This window comes from Tiliqua scincoides, chromosome 7, assembly GCF_035046505.1.
Source record: "Tiliqua scincoides isolate rTilSci1 chromosome 7, rTilSci1.hap2, whole genome shotgun sequence".
NCBI lineage: Eukaryota > Metazoa > Chordata > Lepidosauria > Squamata > Scincidae > Tiliqua > Tiliqua scincoides.
The window spans coordinates 55,465,958-55,492,326 of NC_089827.1; the positions used below are offsets into that span (position 1 = coordinate 55,465,958).

At 45.5% G+C, this 26,369-nt stretch overlaps 1 protein-coding gene across 1 annotated transcript; it reads left to right on the forward strand.

Moving 5' to 3' along the window:
* On the forward strand, positions 1 to 23,890 carry GGA1 (golgi associated, gamma adaptin ear containing, ARF binding protein 1). The gene is made up of 17 exons (XM_066633211.1): positions 1 to 220; positions 1,831 to 1,915; positions 2,958 to 3,033; positions 7,676 to 7,774; positions 8,205 to 8,328; positions 9,223 to 9,323; positions 11,702 to 11,782; positions 12,371 to 12,508; positions 14,377 to 14,458; positions 15,159 to 15,266; positions 15,571 to 15,729; positions 18,288 to 18,352; positions 19,839 to 20,017; positions 20,139 to 20,413; positions 20,795 to 20,964; positions 21,969 to 22,079; positions 22,258 to 23,890. Exons 1-17 carry the CDS (start codon positions 178 to 180, stop codon positions 22,366 to 22,368), a joined length of 2,007 nt encoding a protein of 668 aa, XP_066489308.1. The 5' UTR covers positions 1 to 177; the 3' UTR covers positions 22,369 to 23,890.
* The last annotated feature ends 2,479 nt before the right edge of the window (positions 23,891 to 26,369 follow it).

Genomic DNA, 26,369 nt, shown 5'->3' on the forward strand with positions numbered 1-26,369 from the left:
GGGCAAGATGGTGGTATCTCGGTGGTTCGGAGGGGGAAGTTGGCAGAGAAGTTTTGCACCGCTCCCCAGGGCGCTCTAGCAGCCGCGACTCTATGGTTTCCAGAACGCCTCTCTCGGACGGTTCCTTCGAGCGCCTTCCTCTCACCGCCGGCCGGGGAGGCGGTCGGGCCCGAGGAGATGGAGCCCGGCTTGGAGGCGGAGAGCCTGGAGTCGAGGATCAGTGAGTGACGCGGGCGCGGAGGCTGCCCTTGGCCGGCCCTGGCGGTGGCCGGGGAGCTGCGGCAGAGCGGAGGCTTCCTGGGACGCTGACAGCCCTCGCCCGCCCCCGGCGCTGTCCTCGCCTCCCTCCCCAGCCGTCCAGCCAGTGGCGTAGCCGGAGGGGGACAAAGCACCAGGCCTCGCAGGGGTCCCCTGGGTCCATTCCGGGTGTGCTCTCCTGGGGACCGACTCTGAGGCTTCCCGCAGCGTGCAAGGGGCCCCCCTTCTGAGCCACTCCGGGCAGGGCACTGAAGCGGTGTGCTCGGGATTTGGCCCCAAGAACGCACCCCTCCGTTTTGCCCTCCAGCTTGGAGTGGCTCCGAAGGGGAGGGGGACCCCTTGCATGCTGTGGCGAGGCTCAGCCGGGCCCCAGGAGCATGCGTCCGCAGGTTTGGGCCCCAGGAGCGCACCTCTCTGCGTTGCTCCCCTGCATGGAGTGGCTCCAAAGGGGAGGGGGATGGAACCCTTGCACGCTGCCATGAGGCTCTGAATCGGGCCCCAGGATCATTCATGCTCAGGATCGGGCCCCAGGAGCGTATACCTGGGCCACTCTCATGTTGCACTAAGGCTCCCTGCAGGACTTAGTACTTTGCCTCTCTCTGACTATGCCACTTCATTATACCACACTCCGCCAGCTCACACTGGCTTGATCCTCACGACTGCTAGTGTGGCTGCAGCCCATCCCCATCCATTTGTGCTTATTCAGAAGTAGACCTTGATGGATTTCATGAGTTGGCATTCCTGAGTAAGTAGGGATGGGATGACACAAGGTGTACATCTCCAGCTCTGTGTGACCAGCTGCTGGAAGAAGCCTGAAAACATTGACCTTGTCAGAATGCACATGTCACCATATATTTGTGGGTTTTTAAGGTGCTGCAAGACTCCTTGCTATGTATGTGTTCCAGATTACCTTGTTGCCCTTTTAGTATCTCTTCAGGCAGGTGTTCTTTGTGTTTCTTATTCTCCCCACTGCCCTGATTCAAGTTTTAAGATGGGACATGGTGTCCCAACTAGTTTGCTGTTGGTAGATCAGACTAATAAGTTGGCTCCTACTTCTGAATGTTCCTGGGCTTTTTCAAGAGCACTTTTTAGAAGTAAAAAAGCTAAAGCACGGGCTGGGGGAAATGTATATGACATCTTCCCAATGTCTCAGGAGTCTGACTGTTGAATTTCCTATTGCTTCATGTTCCAGTTCCCAAATTCCAAGCATAAAGTAAGTCAGACTCCTGACTGTTGCCCAGTACTGGCTACCCTGACTGGCAGTAACTCAGGCAATCTTTCTCAACCCTGCTCCCTGAAATATATCTTAAACAGAGAAGCTGACGGTCATTCTAAGACATTCTGTGTCCAAATGTATGCTCTGCCACTGAGCGGTGGCCCCTCCAAATATTTGCTTTTTTCCGTTATGTGTGGTGGTATCTATGCAGAAAAGAGCTTTCACTTCCCATGTTGCGGGCTTCTCATGACAAAGAACCCTCTGACAAGCTTGATGAGGTATTACATTGCTCTGTAGTCCTTGTTGCTAGTAAGATCTCTTCTTGATGGAAGCCTTTATTTTCTCTCTTTATCCAGACAAAGCAACAAACCCTCTGAATAAAGACCTGGAATGGGATAGCATCAATGCCTTCTGTGACCAGCTCAACAAGGAACTTGAAGGGTTTGTATGCTTGACCTTTTTTCGGAACAAATGTAACTAGGCTATAGCATTTTCTCTGTGGGTGTCACCCCAAGCAGTAGGCAGAGCCGAGTCAAATCATTGCTTGAAATGGAGGCTTGTAAGGGGGTTGCACAATCAACAGGAGCAGTGGCACCCTTGTTCTGGTTCCTGTGAATGTTTTCCTTCCATTTGTACCTCCATTTGTAGCAGTCACAGGGCTGCTGTTCATGTACATGTTTGTTTCCTGGGAATGAGAGAGTTTTGCCTTGTGTTAGGCTTTGGAGTTTGCTTTTTTTCATAAAATAATATTAATCATATGTCCCTGAGCATATGGATAACTTTTTGATGGGGGTGGAGCTTTGAACAAGAGAGTTCCTATGATAGGTCTGTGTGTGAGTGAGAGAGAGAAATTGGATGTCTGCTGAAACAAGATTTTAAGTGGGTGGGCATGCACAAAATCCAGTCTACAAAAAGTGCAGCAGGAGAAGTGGGAATGCAAATGTCTTGTGTAGGGTGAATTTACATCCAGTCTGTAAGGTCCAGTCATCTGGGAAGGAAACTGGCTATAATAGTGGGTGTTTCATGAAATAAAAAGGTGGTTTCTTCTCTTTGTCATTGTTGAGCCAGGTTTCCCAGTGTGGTCTTTCAGGATTATTAAGACTGCAGGTGTCCCTTCCCCCCTGCATATGGACAACTGTCTGAAAAACACTACTGTCTCTCAATTTCAGTTCTCCACTTGCAAAGTGACCATGAGAACCACTCGCTCTTGATCATAGGTTTGTTGCAAAGACAAATGAGACAAAGATCTTAAAGCAGGGGAGTGAAAACACTTTTGTAAAACTTAGGAGCCGACCAGATTTTTGCAGAGGGAGAGGAAGGGTGGAGACTTGAGTGTGCCAGCAAGAGGAAGGATCTGAGACAATGTGTAGCAGAGGCAAGTTTATTTCCCTTGGGTATAACAAAGCCTTCAGAACAATATTATTTTCACCGCGAGACATTTGTCATGGCAGCAGGTTCTTCAATAACCATTCCTTCATTTCAGCCCACCACTTGCCACTCGGCTCCTAGCTCACAAGATCCAGTCTCCACAAGAATGGGAAGCCACCCAGGCTCTCACGGTAAGAACTCATGAGCCTGTTTCTACTGATTTGACTGAAGATTGGGGGGGGGGGTTAGTAACAGTGTTTTTGTGTGGATGTCTAACTTTGCAATGTCATAGCTTTTTACTGTGGAAGGCTTAGGTTGGGTTAGTTTAGACCAGGGGTCTCCAAACTACGGCCCGGGGGCCAGATGCAACCCGCAGCGAACCTCTTTCCAGCCCGTGGCCAACCTCTTGTCCCCTGAAAGCATCTGGCCCACTCAACTGAACATGACCAGAACTGTGCTCTGATTGTGTCTGGAGGGTGTTCTGAGGGCCAGAGAGGTTGAATGAATGAGCCCATTCATTCATTTATTCACTCATCTAAGTTCCATCTCTAATTTATTTATTTAAATTTTATATTTAAATTTTTTTTCTGACCCTCTACGCCTCGCCAGATATTTGATGTGGCCCTCTGGCCAAAATGTTTGGAGACCCCTAGACAATCCATGAAGCATGTATAGCATTCTCTTCTGAGACTGGCAGCAATTGGTACAGTCTCAGAGATGGGAAAGGATGATAAGGCCATAGCTCAATGGGAAAGTGCGTGTTGTACATGTACAAGGTCCCAGATTCAGTCCCTGGCATTTTCAGGTAGAACTAGAAAAGATCCCTAAAGAGTTGCTGCCAGGAAGTGTACTGGACTGGACTGATGGTCTGATCTGTTACAAGGCATTTTTGAAAGAGGACTGATTTCATTTCCATTGGATTCTCAGTATTTCAGAAGAGAGATGTCACTCGATTCATACAGAGGGCCAAAGTTAGCATTCATGGTGCCTTCTGAGGGCCAGAAGTGACATCATTAAAAGCAGAAAGTGACATCATTAAACAGATGATGGCCAGAAATAAGCATCTTGTTCTTGCATTGAATCTTATTAGCTGCAAATGTCTAAGATAAAATGTGAAAATTCTGTTCATGTTTTCAGAGATATGAGAGATCCCCATTTTCCAGCTGGGTCATTCCAGTTATAACAGGTTGTTGGGGACCAGATAAATTGCTTCCAGGGGTTGCATTTAGCCCATGGGCCTTATGTTTGACACTCTGCAGTATAGACTGCAGAGAGTTGCAGTGTCTCTGGAAGTTTGCTTTGGCAACTCTTCAGAGAATTGGGGGGGGGGGGTGTTAACTCAGAGGAAGAGTTGACAACTTGTTAAATCCAACTGTTACCATTACAGTTAACTTACATAATCACTTAGTCAAACCTCTTGTCCTTATGCAGGATTATCCATGCACGATTCTAAGAAAGATGTGTTAAAGTAATCCATGACTGCTAAAACAAGTAAACCAAGTCTTATGTTAAGAGAAGTGGGTTCTTCTAGCTCCTACTAGGTCCCTGGGTCCCTTTTTGGGAGAAGGGCGGGATAAAAATAAAGTTTTATTATTATTTATTATTACTACTGCTGCAGCTCATATAAGTGCTTTGGCAAATGTAGTCAATGAATACATGTTTCTAACCTTCAGATTAATGAGTCCTGGAGCATGATGCAAAAACCGTTTCCTGAGAACCCCCCCAAAATGTGTATCTTTCTAGCATAATTTATTTCTACCCACCACTTTCCATTTGTTCAGAAAACATTCTCTAACCCTGATAAAGTGAGAGACTCTTTCCTAAAATATGTTTCATAAACTAATGTGACTCTGTTTTGTCAGTCAGTGAAATTTTTTTCACTTGTGACATTCTAGGAAGGCTTTTCCTGTGTTTTACACCATGAATCCTTTAAAATTAAGTTACTGACAAGAGGCACATTGCTTAAGTTTTTGTGATGCCACATGAGTCACCCTGTCTTTTATGCTTCATTTTCAGTAAATTATTTTGTTAGTGCTGATATAAGAGCTGGTGTAGCATAGGAACTAAAGTTGCAATCCAGTACACTCTTGGGAGTAAGACCCACTGAACAAAGGGAGACTAACTTCTGAGTAAACATGTAGAAGGTTGCTCTGTAAGAGACACTGCAAAGAATTGGCATTCCCTCAGTTTGAGTCTTGCCTTTGTTATAAATTCAGTAGATGGTCTTAGGCAAGCCAGTCCCTCTCAGCCTCAGTTTTCCAGCTGTAAAATGGGGATAATACTTGCAAGGTTGTTGTAAGAACATATTATCATGAAGCACTTTGCACGCTTAGAAAAGCCATATACAGAAGTTTATTACTATCACAAGACCAATGATTGTAGCAGCCCTCGAACTGCTTATGCTACCTCTCCAAAATCATCGGATGCCTCGTTGAAATAATAGGAGTTGAGAACACAGGCTTTTGTTTTTCTTTCAGATCTCTGAGCCTTTCAGAAAAGTTGCAAAAACTATGTTTTCTAAATCTTCATACTATGAGGGCCAAAAAATTGACTTTTTGATTAAAATTGCAGATTATGGCTATGGTATTGTGAGTTTATACTTCACCTGCTCTAAAGATTGCTCTAGATTAGGGATGTCAAACATAAGGCCTGGGATGCGGCCCACGGAAGCTTTTAATTTGACCCTTAGGCTCTCAGCTGCTGAGCAGTGCTGAGGTGTTACTGCTGAAAGGGCAGCCCACTTGAAAATTGTGCTCTTCCATATCTTGAAAGATGATCAAGATTGGTATATTTTCTCTTCTGTCATTTGCAACTAATGCAGGGGTGCCCAAAGTTTTTGGCAGGAGGGCCACATCGTCTCTCTGATACAGGGGCCAGGAAAAAAAAAGAATTAATTTACATTTCAAATTTGAATAAATTTACATTCGTTTACATAAATGAATATGTTAAAGATGAACTTATATGAATGGATGAAGGTCTTGCAATAGCTCAAGGCCTATAAAAGGCCTTGCACAAAGCAAGGCTGGCCTTTCCTTTGCTGCCGCTACTGCATCACAGATGTGAAACAGCAAGCAGTGGAGGGAGCCCTCATCCCACAGCTCATGCGAGAGGTCAAATAGTTGCCCTCAGGCTAAGAGCAGTTGCATCGGGCCAGTGTGGGCTCCAACAAATCACCGGAGGGCCAGAGGCTCATTGGAGACTGGGAGCTCCCTGAGGGCCGCATTGAGAGGCCTCGAGGGCCGCAAGTGGCCCCAAGGCCAAGGTTTGGGCACCCCTGAACTATTGAGTTCCTAAGTGAGAAAAAGTGATGCATACTTTTGGTTATGACCAGTTTAATGACATCACTTCTTGCCTAATGACACCACTTCCGGGCCTCAGAAGGCATCATGACTGCTATTTGGCCCACTGTATGAAATGAGTTTAACACCCCTGCTCTAAATGGCTAACACCTGCAAAAGCAATTATGTATTGTTAAGAATATTTATGCTGTTTTTCAGCATAGTCCGCGTGTTATACATGAAGTGACATGTCAATCCAAGATAAAATTAGCAGACAATGTGGGATACTTACCTATACATCTGCCTAACACACTTGTAAAAGATTACTACAGACCAATATAAATAAAAATGTCTTGCAGTGTTTTCTTAAAGCGAGAGGGTTCAGATAGTTCTTCCTATATAGTATGTTCCAAAGTGGCAGAGGCACAAATAAAAGACCTGGTTACCTTCCTGTGTCTTCCCCCACATGCAGGGTGAGGGAGTTATGCTCTTGTCCCACAGATTGAGAGGACTCTGAGCAAGACTTTCTTGTTTGAATCCATGTTCACCTTCACAATCAGCAAGAGTAAACATGGTCTATACAGCAACTTGAAAAAAGGACAGAATTCTCCTCTGACTGACTCTTGTGACACTGGGGACTTTGGATCAGGTGTCTAATAAGAATAGTACAAGGCAGCATTCGGTGTCCCTAATGGATTGTCTTCACCTCTGCACACAGGAAAGGAGGTGTAAGGAATAACTGAGTTCCTGGAAGGAGCAGACATTGTGTTTGTAGCATGCGAGGATGTGCCACTTCTAATACAGGCTTCATAGAGGGGCTTGTCTGTGTGCACACACTTACATCAATATCCAGAGGTGTCCTTTTTTATATGTCTGTGCAAGGATATGCAACCATATTTCCCCTCCCCCCAACCTGAGGGATAGTCTTCCCACCCTGAACTCCCAAAAGTTGAACCTACTGCTGTATTCAGTCCAGATGAGATTACCTCTGGTTATTTCCAATCTTGAGAAAGGGAAGGTTATTCAAGCAAGAGACCATATGGGAACCTAAAATAAGCCTCTGTAGGACTCTATTAATAGCAGTTCTGTGGGTAGGTTTACTGTGTGAGTAGGATACATACAAATGAAAACAGAAGAAGAATTGGCCTTCTATTACAGCAAACAAGCAATATGGGGCCTGCTACTATGTACTTGGGAATCCAGAGGGCAAAGGTGATATCTGCTGTCAGTTCTCCCCTGTGATTGTTGATTTTAGTCTGTGCTTTTTTCCACCATGGGGCATGATTCATATAGTTCCCTTGAGTAGGGAGAAATCTGCTTAAGACATTTTTCCCCAACATATGTGCATATGTTGCACATATGCAACAGGGATCAAATGTGTAGGTCTGTGGGCTGGGCAGAAATGGGTTAATAAGTTCTGAAATGAATGCTCTGCAGGATTCTGCATGCCTACTCTCCTGAAGAGCCTTTTTAAATTCTGTTGCACTTTGAAGTGGGGCATGCAGTAATGTGAGCTCGCAATGCGTGCACAATCTTTTCTCTCTCGAACGTGCAGGTGCTGGAGGCCTGTATGAAAAACTGTGGCAAGCGTTTCCATGATGAGGTGGGGAAATTCCGCTTCCTTAATGAGCTCATCAAGGTGGTGTCGCCAAAGGTGAGTCCTAAAGGCAGAGGCTATTGGCTTTGTGGGCCTCAGTGGCTTGGAATAGAGTGAGCAGCAGACAGCAGCTTAGGGAAGGATGTTGGCTTAATAATAGGAGTGGCCTAGAAGTAGATTACTCAAGGCTCAGTGCATGCCATGAAGCATACAGGAGGCTTCTAGCATGCTCAGACTTCCATGTTCACTGCACCATTGCATATACAGCACTTCTGCAAGATTGCGGTAAATAGTAAAAAGATTGTGTAAGAGACTGCTCTTGTTTGCCAACGCAGTCTTTTACATGTTTGGGGAGCTGCTGAGTTATTCCATACATTCCTGGGGAGAGCTCATGTGTCTCCTTGGGGCATTCAATTTATATCCTGGCATATATTTTTAAAACAAAGTTAAATGTCTGGAATCGAAGGAGCTTTCTGTCTCTCCTCAGTATCTAGGAACCAGGACTCCAGAGAAAGTGAAATCCAAGATCTTGGAACTGATGTATAGCTGGACGTTGGGGCTGCCCCATGAAGTGAAAATTACCGAGGCCTATCAGATGTTGAAGAAACAAGGTGAATCCTTGGCTTGGCTTTGTCTGTAATGATGCAGAAGAATCCTGCTAGCCAAGTTAACAGTTTGGCCCTTTTATCATGGACTGTACAATGCTGGCACTGTATATTTTAGACATGGCAGATAAAGCATCAAATAGGACTATGGTTGCGGAACAATGGGCGCACTGTACCTCTAGGCAGGAGTGGTGATGATTCAGACATATGAATCTAATGCCAGATCATGTTGTCATGGCCCTGTGCATGCATGTGCAATAGCCTAAAAATCCATGGCGACTGAAGCACCTGCACCTGCTGTGAGCAGCAGAGAAGGGGTGGGAGACTGTTGGAGCGAGATTCGACAAACTGCTTGGAGAGGCCCCCTGGGCAAGCCTAATAAGTCTACACACCATCTGTCTAGTAACAATCTCCTACCTTCTGCCAGTCAGTGAAGGCTAGGCAGATGTTTGTCTTTTTGTTTGTTAATGGGGTTTCCTGGTCATTTTGCTTCCTGAATGTTTTCTCTTGCAGATCTTCATGCTTGTTAGGAGTCTGCAACTAGTTTCTGCTGTTTTAAATTCTGCCTTACTAGACTTTGGTAAAAAGTTAGCATAGCTAGCCGAGGTTTGGGAAAGGGAAGAGTTAACCGTTCTGGATAGTCTAAGAATCTGCACTGTAAAGAGAATGTGTTTTACCTTCAGGTTAAAAAAAAAGGCAAGAAATATACAACTCTGGTGCCACCAGAGATTACCATAACAAGTCTTTGGGAAAGAGGTAACTAACATTGCGCTAATATTCCTGGTTGTTCAGATGAAGGTAATAGAACTGTCCTCTCTTTAGCCCAGTTCCATCCTTGATGAGAGGGACAACCTTGAGAGAGAAGCCTGAAAGTTGGTAAAACCTTTTCTTTCCTTGCAGGGATTGTTAAGTGTGACCCCAAATTGCCAGATGATGCACCCTTCCCAGTGCCTCCTCCCAGGCCAAAGAATGCCATCTTTGATGATGAAGAGAAGTCCAAGGTAAGGACTCATCAAGTGGCCAAATCTTTCAAGGTCTTTCTCATTTTTCTTTGTGTTTGATCATCCAAGACTGAAGTCTTTGACTGTCTCATGGAAGTTCATCACTTGGGGAAGGCAGGGAGCGGGGAGATGGAAGTACAACCTTATCAATTCCTGTTGATGTCCATGGACACTAGTTTGAATCGCAAGGTTTGGAATAGGGCTACACGACCTGACTAATGGCCCATCTAGTTTAATATCATGTTGCTGACATTTGATGCCATTAGCCTCACCACATGAGGAAGAATTAGAGACAATTATGGAGTGAGTTAACTCTTGCCTTCCAATCCCAATTCATAGAAAGCAGAGATATTAAGATGCCTTGATGATGAAGTAATAGTTGCAGATCATTTAACCTTTGCCAAAAGTCACTGACCTCTATTCTTTCAACATGTCTAGTACTTTAGTTATGCTAATCAGCTTCACAGATTCTCACAACACCTCCCAAAAATATGGTCCTCAATTAAAAGGTCCCCATAAATCACTCAGCACCTTTTTAATATACAAAGTGCTTTACACTCTATCTTGTTCTTGGCAACCAACCTGGAAGTTATGCTGCTATCATATCCTGAGGCTGAGAGATGGAGATGCCCATAGTATCCTAATGTGCATTATAAGCCCCTATCAACAGGGGTATCCACTCAGATCTCCCCCTGCCAAACTCATCATTTCCTGGCCTGCCATTGGTGTTTTTCCTGGTTCATGGGGATTATTATTATTTGATTTTATTTTGGTTAGTCATAGCCCGCCTGATTGTGACTGGTTTTTTCTAAATACCAAGTCTTTCCTTCCCAAGGACCTAGGATATTCAGAGATATTTGCTTAAAATGTGAACAGCTTCAAGTAGAGCTGCTTTTTGCAGCTCTTATATGATACCTTCATTTACACCTAAATTACACAGGTGCTTTTCCAAGTTTTTTTAATATGGCATCTAAAGTACCCACTACTATCAGCATAATCTTTGCCATTTTTTGCCAGAGTTGCTCCACCTCAATTTGAAGATCTTTGTATTTGTCTTTTTCATTGTCCTCAATTTGCGCATACCCAGGTTTTGCCATATCTATAATCCAAACAATTTTCTTTCCAGTATTGTTAACTCTGGTGTATTATGCACCAGATGTTGTTTGTTATTCCCTCAATAATCTATAATGTTGGTAAAGCCAGAGCTGCTTGCAAATGTTCAGCTCCTCTGCAAATTAACATGAGCAGTATAAGTGTTACATGAGCTAATCTGGGCAGCAATTAAAATGGTTTAAACCTACTGTTTAACTTTAATGCAGCAATTTGAGGAAAAATGTGTTTGTGGTGTCTTTAATCTACACTTTGCCTTTGTTTAGCTGACATCACAGATGTTTAGTACGTGCACTTTTGACTGACTGACTGTTGTAGTTAAAGGGGTTGTGGTTTGAGGAGTTGAAATTAAGTACAGGTCCAGCCTATTTATACACAGATTTTTTTATACATGGATTTGACTCAACACGAATGGCCCCTGCAAATGAGAAGGAATGTGCTCATCCCTGGAGAAGGGGAAAAATGCATCCCTTTAAAATCAGTTTAAAAAACTGAACAGTCCTTTAACAATAGCCTCCTTAATGAGAGAGAGAGAGAGAGGGCAGCTGGCTGACAATCCATCAATCCTTCTCTCTCCAGCGGACCCCTCCCCTCCCCCTGAGCACTTGAAAGAAAGGTGATCACTTTGCATTGGTGAAGGGAGGGGCTGAGTGAAGCGCCTTTGTAAGTGCTTGGAGGACGACTAATTGATGGATTGTCTTCTTAATGACTCTTAACAAAGGTCAGCAAGGCTGTTTTTAAATCACCAGAGCAAAGAAACTTTGTTTTTTTAATTGTTTTGCTATACTGCATTTTTTGCCATCCATGTGAGTGCTTGGAACAGAACCCACACAGATAATGAGGCTCAACCTGTACATTTAAAATCTCTTTTGAGTTTTCAAATATTTGTAGGTATACTTGCTCAGTCCTCTGTCAGCTGCAACTTGTTTGCCTCTGTAGGGACCAAGTGCCCTGGGACAGTTCCAGACTACTCCTCTATACTCCCTTCAGGCATTTGAAGTTCCTGCTCAATAGATGGCTATTAGATTTGGTGGGTCACAAGCTATGTAGACTGTACTCTAGGGGAGGAGCAAATTGAATCAGACTTGTTCCCATCCAGTCTCCAATAATATCTCCTGGTTGATCTTTGGTCTCTGACAAGATATATGAATTGAAGGTGGTGTATGTTCACTATGCCATTCTCAGACAGTTGCTTCCACTATAAAGTATCCTTCCAAAGCAGCCTCTGCCCTCTCAGGTCTGCTTCCCTTGGCTCTGTGCTTTCGCAGATGCTGGCTCGCCTGCTGAAAAGTTCTCACCCTGAGGACCTCCGAGCGGCAAACAAACTAATCAAGGAGATGGTTCAAGAGGTGAGTTTTCATCTTAAGAAGCAATTGCACCTCCATCTGTCCCTGAGGTTTGCAGCCTTTGTATGCTATTGCTTTTCTTCTTTAGAAGAAAGCACCCTCAATCTGAGTTCTTTGGAGTGGTGTGTGTTCCTTGCAACACCTTGTACCTTGTGAGGTACTTTAGATTGAGGGTGTGTTATGTGTTAAGCAGGGATTTGGACCTGTCTAAGCTCTGCACTCGCACTGTTGAAAAGAAACTACAAAGTCAATGGAGGATGTAAATGGCTCCTGTGGGAGGGAGGCTGTATCCTGTTGTATGGTGGGGGTGTTCCTGAATTTTAGAAATAAAACTTGCCATTAAACTGGCTGGGAGGGAAAGTTTAGTAGTCCTCTAGATGTAACTGGGCTACATTCCCCAGTGTCCAGGGCTACTTATAGTGTCATCAAGATGGTGTAATGGTGGATGGCTTCCAACTGGCTATCAATACAAGGGCCCCTCCAGGTGCCATTCAAGAACATGGGACCTTTTTGTTTACCTATTTCAGCCACCCCAGTCTCCAGAGGATAAGGAGGAAAAACAGTCTGCTCTCACCATTGCTCTTCTTCCAGGACCAAAAGCGAATGGAGAAGATCTCCAAAAGGGTGAACACCATTGAGGAGGTGAACAACAATGTGAAGTTGCTGACGGAGATGGTGACCAGTTACAGCAAGGGAGAGGCGACAGAGAGCAGTGAAGACCTCATGAAGGTGAGAAGGGCCTTCTCTGGTTGTAGAGTTGTATAGTAACCATGGCAGGTCTCAGTGAAGGATTTGAATGGCATTATTTGTCACAAACGTATCATTGCCAGCAAGTGTTGTTAATCCATTTCTTTTAAAGGCTGGAATTGCTCATCTGATGTGCTTTCCTGAAGTGTCACTTGAATGTGCTTGTCATGTGGATAACATATGATTTAGGCTGCCTTCCTGTGTACACTCTTCTGAAAGTAAACCTCATTAAAAGCATTTGCTTCTTCGTAAATGCAGAAGATAGTACTGCATGTTTAACAAACTGCTCACATTTTCCCCTAGTGCACATCTGCCTAGTTGAAGGCTGCCCTGCCTCTCTGTAAGTTCAGAGCAATTAAGTCGATGACAGCTGAAGAAACGATGACATCTGTGATCTGGTCTCATGTCAGAGCACAGATAATTCTCACAAACGTTGGGATGTCACTATGCAAATACATTAATGTTGAGCGATGTGCACAGCATGTTTAGTCTTGTTTACTTTGGATTATCACCACTTGAATGGTTTCTAGCACTACAGCAGCCCTACTACTAAGCTAAGGTTGGAAGCTCCAGTGCCTGTTTACTGGTTCTCCTGATCTGTATTGTACGATAACCAGTGGTTCTCAAACCCACCAGTTCATGTAAAGGTTCCCTGTCCCTTAAGGGGCGGGGGAAGGGAAGAGGCAGGGAAGTGATCCCCAGGATCACATCCATATTGGGGGGGGGGTGCCTTTCACTCACATTATGTAGGCAGGGCTGCAGGAAGTGCAGGGAGCCCTGTGCAGCCCTCTGCAGTGCTCCCCAAGGCTTGGAACGTTCAGAAAAAGCAGGCGCAAAGCACTTCCATTTTGCAGGAGGTGCTTGGCTCCTGCTGTTTCCGAACTTTCCAAGTCATGGGGAGCACTGCGGAGAGCTGTGCAGGGCTCCCTGCAGCCCAGTCTACAGAACGTGAGTGAAAAGCGCCCCCCTCGCCCCTCCATACAGACGTGATCCTGGGGATCATGTCGCTGCCCTAGCCCCTCCCGCACAAAGACTGAAGGAGTAAAGCTCCCTCAGAGTTTGCGAACCACTTGAGAACGGAACTTATAGACCATAACAGAAAGAGATTAGGTCATTTGTCTGCTTAGCCACAGGGTGGAGCTAGAGCAACCCTTTTCAAGACAGCTTAACACGTGTACGTGTTTGTGTGTGTGTGTGTGTGTGTGTGTTTTTCATCTAGTGTTGCTACATTTTGAAACCTGGGCCAGCCCATAACACTAAATTTTAGCAAGTGACATTTTTCCTGATTTGGAGGTAAGGAGTAGAAAAGGCTTCACTTTCTAAATATCAGTGTTAAAGTCTTGGACTACTTAAAAAATCAGCAAGGGGGAGCTTCATAGTTCTCTCTGAGAAATTTTGAGAACACCATTAATGTCTTACATTCAGGAGTAGATCACATGAGCAAAATTAGGGGTTACTGATAAGCTGTTTCTGAAAGAAAAGTGTACAAGTACTCGTGCAGTTATTGTTCACATTTTACAAATGGGAAACTGAGACTGAAAAGTAACCAATTGCCTTAGTTCGCTGACTGTGTCCAAGGACAAGTAAGATTTTGACCAAAAATATCTGCCTTAGCTGTGTGTACTGAGTACCTTCTGAGTACCTTTGTTACCCACCTTGTTCTCTTCCACCACTGTTTTTCTTTTAATAATTTCAAACTGGCTTCCATCCTAAACTGAATCAGTCAAACAAAACCGCTCCAAAATATATGTAGTATATCAAATAGCTGACTATTTTCAGACTGGATTATTAGTAATAGTTTTCTATCCCTATCATCTGCAAAAGTAATACTGAATCCCTTTCTGCCATAGGAGTTATACCAGCGCTGTGAGCACATGCGACCCATGCTTTTCCGGCTTGCCAGTGACACAGAGGACAATGATGAAGCACTAGGTAAATAGCCATCCACCACAAGACTGTCAGTCTGGTGGAATGTGCACACAGCTATTTTAGAAAGCTTACTGATGCCATCTAAAGAGACCATTTGCTCCACCACATGGCTTTGTGGGGCTCTGTAATTATGATTACCAGAGTTAATATGTGAGTACTCTTGCCTTAAGGCGCAAAGGTTCTTCATGTTCCTTCCATTTCCTATACATTGTCAGTCCTGCTCTCTTCTCCCTCCCCCATAGCCTGTGCTAAACATCTTACTTCTGTCTGCAGTTCAGATGTATTTCCAGGGATGGGTGAAGCTTGTTGTAAAGCAGGACTGCTCCCAGGATGTTCTGTATAGTCATTCCACCTGTGCACTGGCCTGGCTCTCTTAGGCTTTTCTATTTTCACCGGCCAATCCTTGACAAGAAATTCCAAGTTTCATGATAGGATAGGGGATGGGGCTCTAACTCAGTGGTACAATCCATGCCTTGCATACAGAAAGTCCCAGGTTAACTCTCTGGCATCTCCAGGTAGAGTTGCAAAGATCCCTGAGCCTAAAACCCTGGAGAGCTAACAACCAGTCAGTGCAGACAAGAGGACCAAGGTTCTGACTGTTGTAGGCAGCTTCATATATGATGATTCAACAATTTCAGTGACAAGTATGTAAGTTAAGGGTATCTTTGTAAATTTCATTACCTTTGTCCCCTTTTTGTGACAGCGGAAATCTTGCAAGCCAATGACAACCTAACGCAAGTGATCAACCTGTACAAGCAGCTTGTGAAAGGGGAGGAGATCAATGGCGAGACTGTGGGTGGTCCCCTTCAAGGTGAGGAAGCTGGAAAGTAGGGGCTGACCCAAGGGGGCGGTGTACTGGTTCCTTACCCATTTGGAAAGCTGAAGGCAAGATAACTACGGAAAAGGAATTGCTTGCCCATTTAAAAGAATGAGTGAGTGAGCCCTGTTTGCTCTCTTGTGGCTCTGCAGTCTGAAGATTTTGGGCTGGTTTAGTGAATCACTAATGGGAAATTTGGGGGGTGGTGGTTATGGAACAAGCATAAAAAAGTGACTGCTGTGGCAGGCTTTCCTTCCTCAGAATTCTTCTTTGCTATAGGCTGTGTTTTTTCCCATAGGCAGCACTTCAGCACTTCTGGATCTGTCAGGACTGGACTTGCCAACCACAGGCCCTACCTACCCAACCTTACCAACTTTCTCGGTTGACGGCTCAGTAGCCCCTGTACCAGAGCAAACCAGCTCTGTCTCTCTGTTGGATGATGAACTCATGTCCTTAGGTGAGTCCGGAGATTCTGAGTATTTGAAGTGCAGGAGAACATCAAGCAGGAAAAATGTATTGTGTGACTTTATAACATTCAAGCTGGATCTGCACAGTTTTGAAACCATTTGGGAATTCCCTGTGAAGCCGCCTTATGCCGCATCAGACCATTGGTCTGTTTTTCATGATATTGCCTCCTTTGACAGGCACTCTCCAGCATCTCAGGCAATGTTCCCTGTAATTTTTACAGGGAAGCTGCACGGGGACTCAAGTCCAGGTGTGCAGCTGCTCAGCTAAGAGGCAAGGCTGATCTCAGGCAGAGGCCTTTTCCATCGCCTGCTTCCTGACTATTTGCTGGAGATTCCAGGGATTGAACTTGGTGCTTTTCTGCATGCAAAACATGTGCTGTACCACAAAGCAGTAGGCCTTCACCAGTTGGTTGATCAGACTTGCATGTCAGTACTTCACATAGTTGGATATCCTATGTTTGAATGATAATTTCTATGTCCAAGAAAGGGGCTCCAAATGGTGGTGATTCCTGTAAAAAGAACTTCTAGTTAACGGGATAGTCTGCAAGTTTCTGTGAGATTCCATTCCATTGTCATGGTGCACTGCTGGATTTTGCAGTTCTAGTTAAGTTAAAGTAGTGAAACAATGTAGACTCTGGCCAAGTGCAGGTGTGTTTCTCTAACTCGTTGAACTGTTGAGTAAAAATCAATTTAGCTGATGTTTTCTGTCACAGCACTGAGATAATTCTGTTCCAGCTACTAAGTATTGTCTTTGGACTTGAGACCTACACACACAATCATTCAGTGCAGATAAAACATGTATTAAGCATTGTTGTGTAAGATTGATTAAGGCAGGGGTGTCCAAAGTTTTTGGCAGGAGGACCACATCATCTCTCTGACACTGTGTTGGGGCCGGGGGGGAAAAAAAGAATTAATTTACAGTTAAAATTTGAATAAATTGACATAAGTTTACATAAATCAATATATTAAAGATGAATTTATATGAATGAATGAAGGTCTTTCAATAGCTCAAGGCCTATAAAAGGCCTTGCAAAAAGCAAGGCTGGCCTTTCCTTTTCTGCCACCACTGCATCACAGATGTGAAACAACAAGCAGTGGAAGGAGCCCTCATCCACAGCTCATGTGAGAGGTTAAACAGTTGCCCTCACGCTGACAGCAGTTGCGTTGGGCCAGTGTGGGCTCCAACAAGTCTCCAGAGGGCCAGAGGCTCATTGGAGACTGGGGGCTCCCTGAGGGCTGCATTGAGAGGCCTCGAGGGCCGCAAGTGGCCCCAGGGCCGGGGTTTGGGCACCCCTGGATTAAGGAGTTCAAGAGCATTAAATGGATGGATTTTACACTCACTCACTCTGTCCGTCCGTACTGGTCTATACGTGGAATCAGGACCCATAGTTTTAACTAACCGCGAGTTTTGAACTTGTCACACCTGGACCCTCTGAACGTGACTGGAGCTCTGCTTTCTAAGGGCACCAGAAAACCAAAAACAATCATTTCTAGAGCACAGCTCTGGTTGCATTCAGAGGGTCTGAAGCATGAGGACCTATGGATTTGATTATCTGTGGGTTTCGGCATCCACAGGGGTTCTAGGAACTGATCCCCCACAGATGCCGAACCATGTAACTGTACATATTTTTTAATTTGCCACCTTTTGTGTAGCTCCAAGGTGATTTACAAAGGCTTGAAAATACACGTATGTTAAAACACAAATTATAACCTGGCAAAGTTTAGTAAACCAACCTAGTAATTGTTTTCAAAATCAGTGTAAGAGACTTAAGAGCAGCACCAAACATGTAAAAAAAACAGTGGACAAATGATAATTTACCAGTTCAGTTCTGAAAGCATAATGAAATAGGTGAGTTTTTAAAGCCACCTTAAGTTGAAAAGGTATTCCAGATTTCTAGTGGGAAGAAGTTCCAAAGCCTGGGTCCAGTGCAGAGAAGATCCTGTCCCCACATCCACACTAGCCACAATGATAGCACATGGAGCAAGGTATCTTCAGAAAATCTGAAAGGGTGGGGTTAGTGGGCAGCAAGTGGTCATTAAGATATACGGAGCTTTAAAGGTAACAACCAGCACCTTTTAGTGCAAATCCCTGATGGGAATGAATCAAGATAATCTGTTTCATCCAAGACCCTCTGAAGCTGAGTCATCAATCATATTTATATGAGAAAATTGACATGTGTGTCTGTGCTGGTGACTCTCCATGCCAAATTTATATAGTCTGGAATATATGCTTGTGGGAATTGTAGGCTCACTCCACTGCTGTGGCTCAGTTCTGATCTGCCCCAGGCCTGAGCGTGCATAAGTTTCCATTGCACGAACCCATGGATCTAACCATGGATCCAGCACATTAGCAAGATGGAAAACTGGATCCTGATAGCCATATCCATTACAATAAAGGGGAAGAAACCTGGTAGGAGAGAACATTGGCAACTTTGCCAACTTGTAAGTGGAAGTACCCTATTTGTGTCTATCTTGATCAAGAGCTGTTTGGGTTACTCCTGCCTGGAATCATGGAGACTCTTTTTCTCAAATCTGTTTCCTTCTCCAGGGCTTAATGACCCAGCAACTCCATCAGCCCAAGGTGCAGACAATAGCGGCTGGAACAGTTTCCAGGTAAAGGACTCGGCTATGGGCAACTGTGAGGATGCTTTTGGTTGTGGAAGAGTCTAAACTCTTACGGACCAGGAAATGCTTAAGCTGAGGCTGTAGGCACTTCAAGACTGCCAGGAGAAAGGAGGGTCTACTGGTGGTAGCACCCCCCCCCCGCTCGTTTTCTGCTATATTAACGTTTTCCTAGAAAACCTTTGTGTCAGTTATCACAACTGGTGACTGTGTGTTTATCTTGCTCCATATTCATGCTCTGGCAAGTTGTGTTTGGCTGCATTTCTCCAGCTCTTGTACATGGAATAAAACATACACGTGTATGCGCACATACATAATCATCCAATGTGCTAGCCTCTGTGGGGGATTGCATGCAGTTTCTACACATATGTGATTTCTGTAAAAGAAATCTGTAACCTGTGAGGGGGTCCTCAACATCTTGAGCTCCAGGATGGTGGATCAGTTAGGGGGAAGGGGGAAGTAATGGAACCTTAGCCGGACTAGAGTTTCTCCCAGTGAGAGAAAGGAAAGACCCTGTCTTCTTGGAGTAGAAAATGTAGGACCCAAGCACCGTCAGGTTCCGTCTTTGTCTATAGGTGTCGTAGAAAATCCTTGTACAGTTGGTCATGACAGTGGAGACTCTCCATGATTACAAGCATTCTTGAGAGGACATCAGCAAGTCCTTTCCATCAACATGCTCTGTAGCCTGCTCCCCACCCATTATGCTTACAGCATTTGTGGCATAAACTAACATTGTACTTGGAGAGAGATCCCCCAAAGGCTTTCTCCCCTAGTATTGTACTTGTTTGTTCAGACAAATACAGTGTATGGTGGAGGTGGGGCTTGCTGGTGCTATCCTCACAATGTTTGTAACTATGCAGAGTCTTGGTTGCCAATGTCTAGACAAGACTGAAGCCCTTGCCAAACATGGAGAGTATCTTTCTTCAAGTCTTGTAGGCCAACAGGGAATTGCCACTTGGAGAAGAGATAGGGCCCTTTGTTTGTCTGATCACTGACTCCTTTGAGTGGTTTGTGTGGACTGTCTTCTAGGTTTGCGCTTGCCAAAGCCAGTAGTTCAGGAAAAGTTTTGGATTAAAAAAAAAAAAGTTACAGTGCATCTTGAGAGCAATCTTACATCCACATTGTGCCTTGTGTTGCACTGTCAATGCTGGCCTCATGCTTTGCATGCTTTTTGCTATGTAAAAATTCATGGACTTATTTTAGGACACATCTGTAAGGTGTATGTCGTTATTTTTGAGGGATCAGATGTGCTCAGTGAATGGCTCTGAACCTAGGGGAAGGGGCTTCAGGTTTCAAATTCAGTTTTCTTCAGTTCAATACATCTGAAAAATGAATAGTCAGCGCAATTAGCTATGTGAAATGGCCTTGGGTTTTACCGTGTTCAATGTACGTCATTGCTGTCCTTGCTAGGGGAATTTCTTTAGCTCACTGAGTTACCCTTCTTCACACCATTCTTCTTTCTTCTGTTTTCATTCAGTCATCTGACACCCTGGAAGTCAGTGTCCCCTCAATCCCTCCTACCCCAGTGGGGAAAGCTGATGCTGGACCATCTGCCCCAACACCTCCGACTGCCACTAGTGGCCTGGATGACTTGGACCTGCTAGGCAAGACTCTGTTGCAACAGTCTCTTCCTCCAGGGTCTCAGCAAGTCAGATGGTAGGAAGCAAGATGGGGAAGGGTAGGGAGTGGCTCCAAGGAGGGAATAGCTTCTGGGTGGGGTGGAGGTGAGTCATCTGCCCCTTGTCTTGATAGCCTGTGTCTCTTGCCTGTCTTGTAGGGAGAAGCAGCCACCACCTCGGTTAACATTGCGTGACCTCCAAAACAAGAGTGTCTCCAGCCCCTCTGTGAGCACCAACAGCACCCCACCCATCTTTCCAGGCCTCTCTTCAAACCCTCCTGCACGCTCAGAGCAGCCAGCACCCGCTGTGGTCCCTCGAGGGCCCCCAACACCTACAGGAGCCGCTGTTTCCCCGGCAGGTCTCCCTATGCCTGCAGCCCTCCAGGAAATCTCACTGACAAACGTCACTGTGCCTCTGGAATCTATCAAACCAAGTGAGTTTGAGGAGAGGTGAATCTTGTCTTGCAGCCTGTGACTTTGGCTCGGTTAGTCCACAAGCATTTTCTCTCTGGTTGTGGCATGCATGGGTAGAACTTCGGAAAATTGGGTCTGGGATGGGGCAACATTAGTAAACTGATGGTCCCCCATCACAGTATGGTGTTAGACTCAGTGTCCTTTTAGTTCTTCTGATCTCTGTGGTGGACCAGTGGGGGAGGAATGCGTGCCTGAAAGACTACCATGTCCTACCACAGTTGGAAATCTTGAGATGTGATAGAATGCACAACATGTTTGCATTTAGCAAGCAAGTCCTTGATTGTCTTCATGGAATGAGTTCCTCTCTCTTGTGTTTTGTGCTCCTTCTGGTATCACTCCAGGCAGCATCCTCCCAGTGACTGTGTACGACCAACATGGCTTCCGTGTCCTCTTCCACTTTGCCAAGGACTCTCTGCCCGACCGGCCTGACGTGTTGGTGGTGGTGATCTCCATGCTCAGCACAGCCCCACTGCCCATTAGAAACATTGTCTTTCAGTCAGCCGTTCCCAAGGTAATATCTTCATGGTGGGACAAAGCAGAGTAATCGCTTCCTCCGCTCACTCACTCACTCACCCACCCCACCCCTTGCTTATCTTGGTTCCCAGTGTCTTTTGCTCTGACAAAATATTGCCTCATAAATTAGATTTTTGCTCAGGGTTTGCGTTGGGTTGGTGGAGGGAGATGGCCATTCAGCTTTCCTTCCCACAAATATCCCTGCCAGTGTCCCTTGACCACACAGCATCTGCTCCCTTCCTTCATGTAGTCCTTTTGCAGTTTTTGGGGAGTGGCATGGTGGGGAGAGCCATAATCCAGGCCTGGAATGCATGATTTGCATGCCAAAGGCCCCAGGTTTAGTTCCCAGCATCTCTAACAAAAAAATATCTGGTTAGTAGGAATAGGAAAAACATCTGCTTGAGATCTTGAAGAACGACTGCAAATCAGAGCAGACAACAGTGGGCTACATGGTACGATGGCATAAGATGGTTTCCTATGTTGACCCAGGGCCACTAGCTGCCCGTTGCTGAATAAATGGGTACCAATCAGTGTAGTAGTATTTGAGCTGTGAAGCATACCCTGTGCTGATCACATGGATTACTTGAGTTCTGCCCCCTGAAATAATGGTCAAAGATCAGGAAAAATGTTACCTCGGATTTCACATTTCCCTTGGTTTGTTTTTCAAAGGAGAGACTGTTCGTAAGGAGGATCCTTACAATTATTGGCATGATTTAAAAACAAACCAAAAAAAAAAAAAAAAAAAGCAAGCACCTACAACCAGAACTTTATGCAACTCAAAAGTCTCATTCTGGCTGTAGGGGGAACTGTTAGAGCAGGCTGCTGAAGCCAGAGTTGGTCCATACATCAGTGTTTCAATGCCACCAGTTTATTAGTACATCAATCCTTCCCTTTGAGGAAGAAGCAAGAGGTTGAGATGCCTCTCCCACAGGTACATGAGGTCATCTACTCCATAGTCTTAGCACATACTATAAGCGATTCAGTGGCCTCTTGTCTCTGCAGGTGATGAAAGTAAAGCTGCAACCGCCGTCCGGAACAGAGCTTCCAGCATTCAACCCAATTGTGCCTCCCATGGCCATCACCCAGGTCCTCCTGCTTGCGAACCCACAGAAGGTAACACCACTTCTCTGGAGAGTAGGGTGGATGGTTTCTGTTCCCTGCTAGGGTCTCCTGCTTGTGCCTCACAAGCTGTTTCTTATTCTCTTCCACCTGACATGGAAACTGCTCTAACTCAACCACTGCCCTGATCTCCTCCTCACCACTAACTGTTGTGCATCTTTCCTTCTGTTAGGAGAAAGTGAGACTACGATACAAGCTGATTTTCACCATGGCAGATCGAACCTATAACGAAATGGGAGACGTGGACCAGTTCCCCCCTCCAGAGTCTTGGGGAAATCTCTAGGACTGCAGCCAGTGTGCTGTGTCAGACTTCTAAGGACTCTGCCCCCCGAGACAGGAGCCTTCCCAGGTCTGGCTGGTGCTCAGACTTCTTCTCTTGGAGTGGAATACTGAAAATCACAGGATGCTGTGTGTGGAGGATGGCAGGCAGATGAGAAAGGAACCCGTTTCGGTCTTGGTAGGACAAGGATGACTGAGTTTCTCTCTCGGTTATTCTGATGTTGGTTCCTGTGCCCCATATCCTCATCTTGCTCCCCCAGCTCTGCTTTTCTCTCCCTTTCTCCTTCACAGAAAGGTAGTTATGATCATCTGAGGCTGATTCCAGGAAACTCAACTTCAGGGATATAGACCCTCTGGACCTTTAGTTCTTTCTCCTCCCCTTGGACCTTGCACCTTCCCACCTCTCAGTGCTTTCACACTCCACACTCTTTGCAAAGAAGCCTAAGGCATTGAGGTCACTAGGATGACACCAGGAGTGCTGCCTCTTGCTCCGTTTCTCTGTGCCTCAACACAAGGCTTGATTGGTGGCTAACGCCGGGACAAAAAGCACTGTGATGTTTGTAAGGGGATCTGGTTGGACCTTTCATGGCTCCATGGGCAAAACAAGACCTTGTGGTAGCTGGGTCTGTTATGCTCCTGAGGCCTCTATTCCCCCAGAATTAGATAAACGGGCTTGAGCTGATGCCCATTGTGCATGCTGAGCCGCTGATGAGCAAGGTCTGTCTGAGCCAGGAGGGCGGGCAGGAAGGAAGTCAGGGTAGTGTGCCTAGTTCAATATGCCTTATATGAGAAGGGCTAGTGCTGCAGCCTTATTGTGCAGATGCAAGAGAAAAGTTGGACTGGGGCTCTTGCAGCCTGCAGGGAGGGAAACCCGCAAAAAGAGGCTTTGTCCACAAGATGAAAGGCTGTGTTCTAACCCAAGTTGAGTATGGTGGACGGAGAGCTACGTTTCCCTGCACTGTGGAGTCCAATAGCTTGGTCCACTAAAATGCAACACTTGGGGAGGGGCGCAAAGGACAAAAGAGTGTTGGCATAGCAGCCTTGTATGTCCTCATCAGTTGTCTCTGCTGTAACTACCCCTTTCTTCCCCCCACACACACTGGGCCAGGGTGTCTGCTGTCTGTATGACTGACTGACTCTTCTGTCATGAGTAGAGTGCCTCTGGCTGGCAGTGAGGGCTCAGCTTGGCAAGTTGCTCCGTGGGAGGTAGACTTGAGCTTCATTGATGGGACTGTGGCGGTGAAGGACATTTTACCCAAGTAGGTTGTACGCCGTTACACATGGTTCCAGGCTGCTACAGGTGGAAAGGCCTCTCTGGAGTGGGGTTCTGCTGTGACTGGATTCTTTTTCTTTCTGGTCTCTGTTTCAGGGTTATCTTTCTCCCCATTACTTTCTAGGGTTGGTTTGGTTCTTGAACAGACGTGTATATATTTTTGGTGCAAATACTGCACATGGAAAAGGACGCTGAAATAGATTCTGTGTGAAATCTGCTGTATTAATGGGAAATAAAGACATTTCTTCCTTGACTATGTGTTTTTCAGCCTCAAAACCGTGAAAGGGCAGGAGGGCCCTACGTTGTACTGGTGTCCCATCTCTCCAGCTAATTCTTCTGCTGGTTATTTGAGAGTTTCCTCTGGAACTGGGATAGTTCAATTAACCATTCGCATTTTGTAGATCCCAGAAGAGCTGCTGCTGTTGTTGCAACCGATACAGACTTAGCCTTCCTGATCATTGCTATTTCAGACATGCTTCAGAATGTGTATACTTTGTGCTCAAAGCAAAAATCAAAAGTCTGTGCTGAGAAAAGCTGAATTCTGGGTCTCAAATCTGTAGATGCAAATGTTTTTGTAAAATTTACACATTTCTGCTTTTGCTAGTTGAAGGAAGGGCACTCAAATCTTGCCCTCTGCACTGTTGCATTCACAGTTTCAAGCCTGCTTTTGTAGTTCTAAGGGTTAGAAACTTCTTTGCAAGAAGGAAAGTTGAGATCCTCAGAACACTGACTTTTACACCCAGTATCTGGTTCTGCTCTTCTATGGTGTGATCACAGAATAGTTCCACAGCTGTACATGTCAAAAGGGGGTGGGGAGTACTGGAGGATGGTTGAGGTAAAAATTGGGATGCTCTGGTCATCCCTGTCCCCCATTCATCTCCCCAATGGGATAATGCTTTCCCTATTGCACTAGGCAGCCCTCTCAGGAGCTGCAAGCACCCACTTCCAGTCAGTCTGGCTTCTGTTCCTTTCAATTCTGCTCCCCTCTTTCTCAATTCCTGTTTCAGTGCCAAGAGCTTTCAACATGACATTAAGATATGACTCGGCCTCTCACATTTGGCCACGTGCTTGCTGTAGAGCAGTCATGGTGGAACAAGAACCGCCTGAGCAAAATTTCTGAAGCGATGGAGATCAGGGTTGCTACAAACATGATCTGTTAATGGCAGTATCAATTTAGATGCTGCTGCCTCCTCTTGCAGGCAGGCGTGATGTGAGCTCAGTTCTGTGGGCTTGTCGTCTGTGGCCAAGTCTAAATAGCTCACACTTCCTCTTCTCCCCTTGCCTTCCCACTCCTTTTTGCAGGGGCCTTTGCAGCAATAACTGCTACTACGTGAAGCAGAGCTGGATTCAGCAATGGCTGTGGAATGAAAGTGAGATTGCTGAGGGGGTGTAGCAGCAGTTGGAGGTCAGGTGGATGCCCCGCCGATCCTGCTCCCGTCTCTAGATTAGATTCTGTTGTGAGGGTGGTGTCACTCTTGCAGATTGTGCTTGTTATAGTCTAAATTGTGCTGCAGTCTGTAGTGAACACACTTTAGAGAGGAAAGGCCCCTGCCTGATTCCCTAAGGAGCCACTGCCAGTCCCAGTGGATGACACACGGCCTGAGAAGACCAATGGCCTGACTCCATAGAAGGTAGCCATTGAGTTGGATTGCTTTTCTATTTCTTGCAATGTCCCTTGTAGTCAGACAGAATAACTATAGTCAGAGCTGGAATCCCTTCCCAATATCTCAACAGATGAGGGGTTGATTTACAAAAAGGAAGGGGGAAATGTGGGGAGCTACACGATATGTTACAGCAATGGGGCCCATAAGCAATAATGGCGGATGCTGTTGCTTTTCTATCTGAGTGAAATATTTAGCATTTCAATAACAAAAAAGAATTCCTAGCCAATAAAAATTGAAAAGATGGTTCTTTGTCCCTGAGGACTCAGAAGAGACAACAACCATGGGAAGGTCACTGTTGGGAAGAATGTGGACAGTTGCTGTCTCCCATGAAACGTAAGATACTTGCCACTGAAAAGGCGCTCCTTTGCCCAGTTAGCAAGGTAGTGTAGCTGCATCCTTAGGTTCTGAAATGGAGGAAATGAATCTCTGTGTTCCATTACCATTAATGGGGAATGTGTAAGAGACCACAAGAACTTGTGTGTTGCAATGAGGCTTGTCCCTCATCCTAATGAACCATCCTGGCCTGATCTAAGTTAGCAAAGCTTGATCCTTCACTGGCAAAACCAAAAGTAAACTGAGAGAACAGTGTTTTGTTCTTCCTCTAGCACTTGAGGAAAGAGCATGCTGGGAAAAATAAATGCCTCCTTCTCTGTGACCACCAATGTGAGAACTGCTGCAACTGCTCTTACCACTTAATGCTTAGTATTTTATTCCTCTGAAAAATCTGACTTGGGGGGGGGTGCAACTGAGACCAGCGAGGCAATCACATGGCTGAAGTCCAGCTGCAGCACCTTGAGGGCAGAGAGACAAGAGGCTGTAGCTGCTAGTTCCAGGGCCAGGTCAGTCTAATCTTTGGACAATAAATGAAGATCAGCAGCTTTCGATGTGCCCCTTAGAAGCTCATCAGACTGGGATTTTGCCTCCTCCTCCCAAGATCCTATATGTCAGCATTTCTCAAACTGTGGACTGGGACCCATTTGGTGGGTCTTGGCGCCAGTGAAAACATAGATGATAGAAAGGTCTGATAACATTGCTTCAAGCCCTGAGGCTTTTCAAAATCAGATAGTT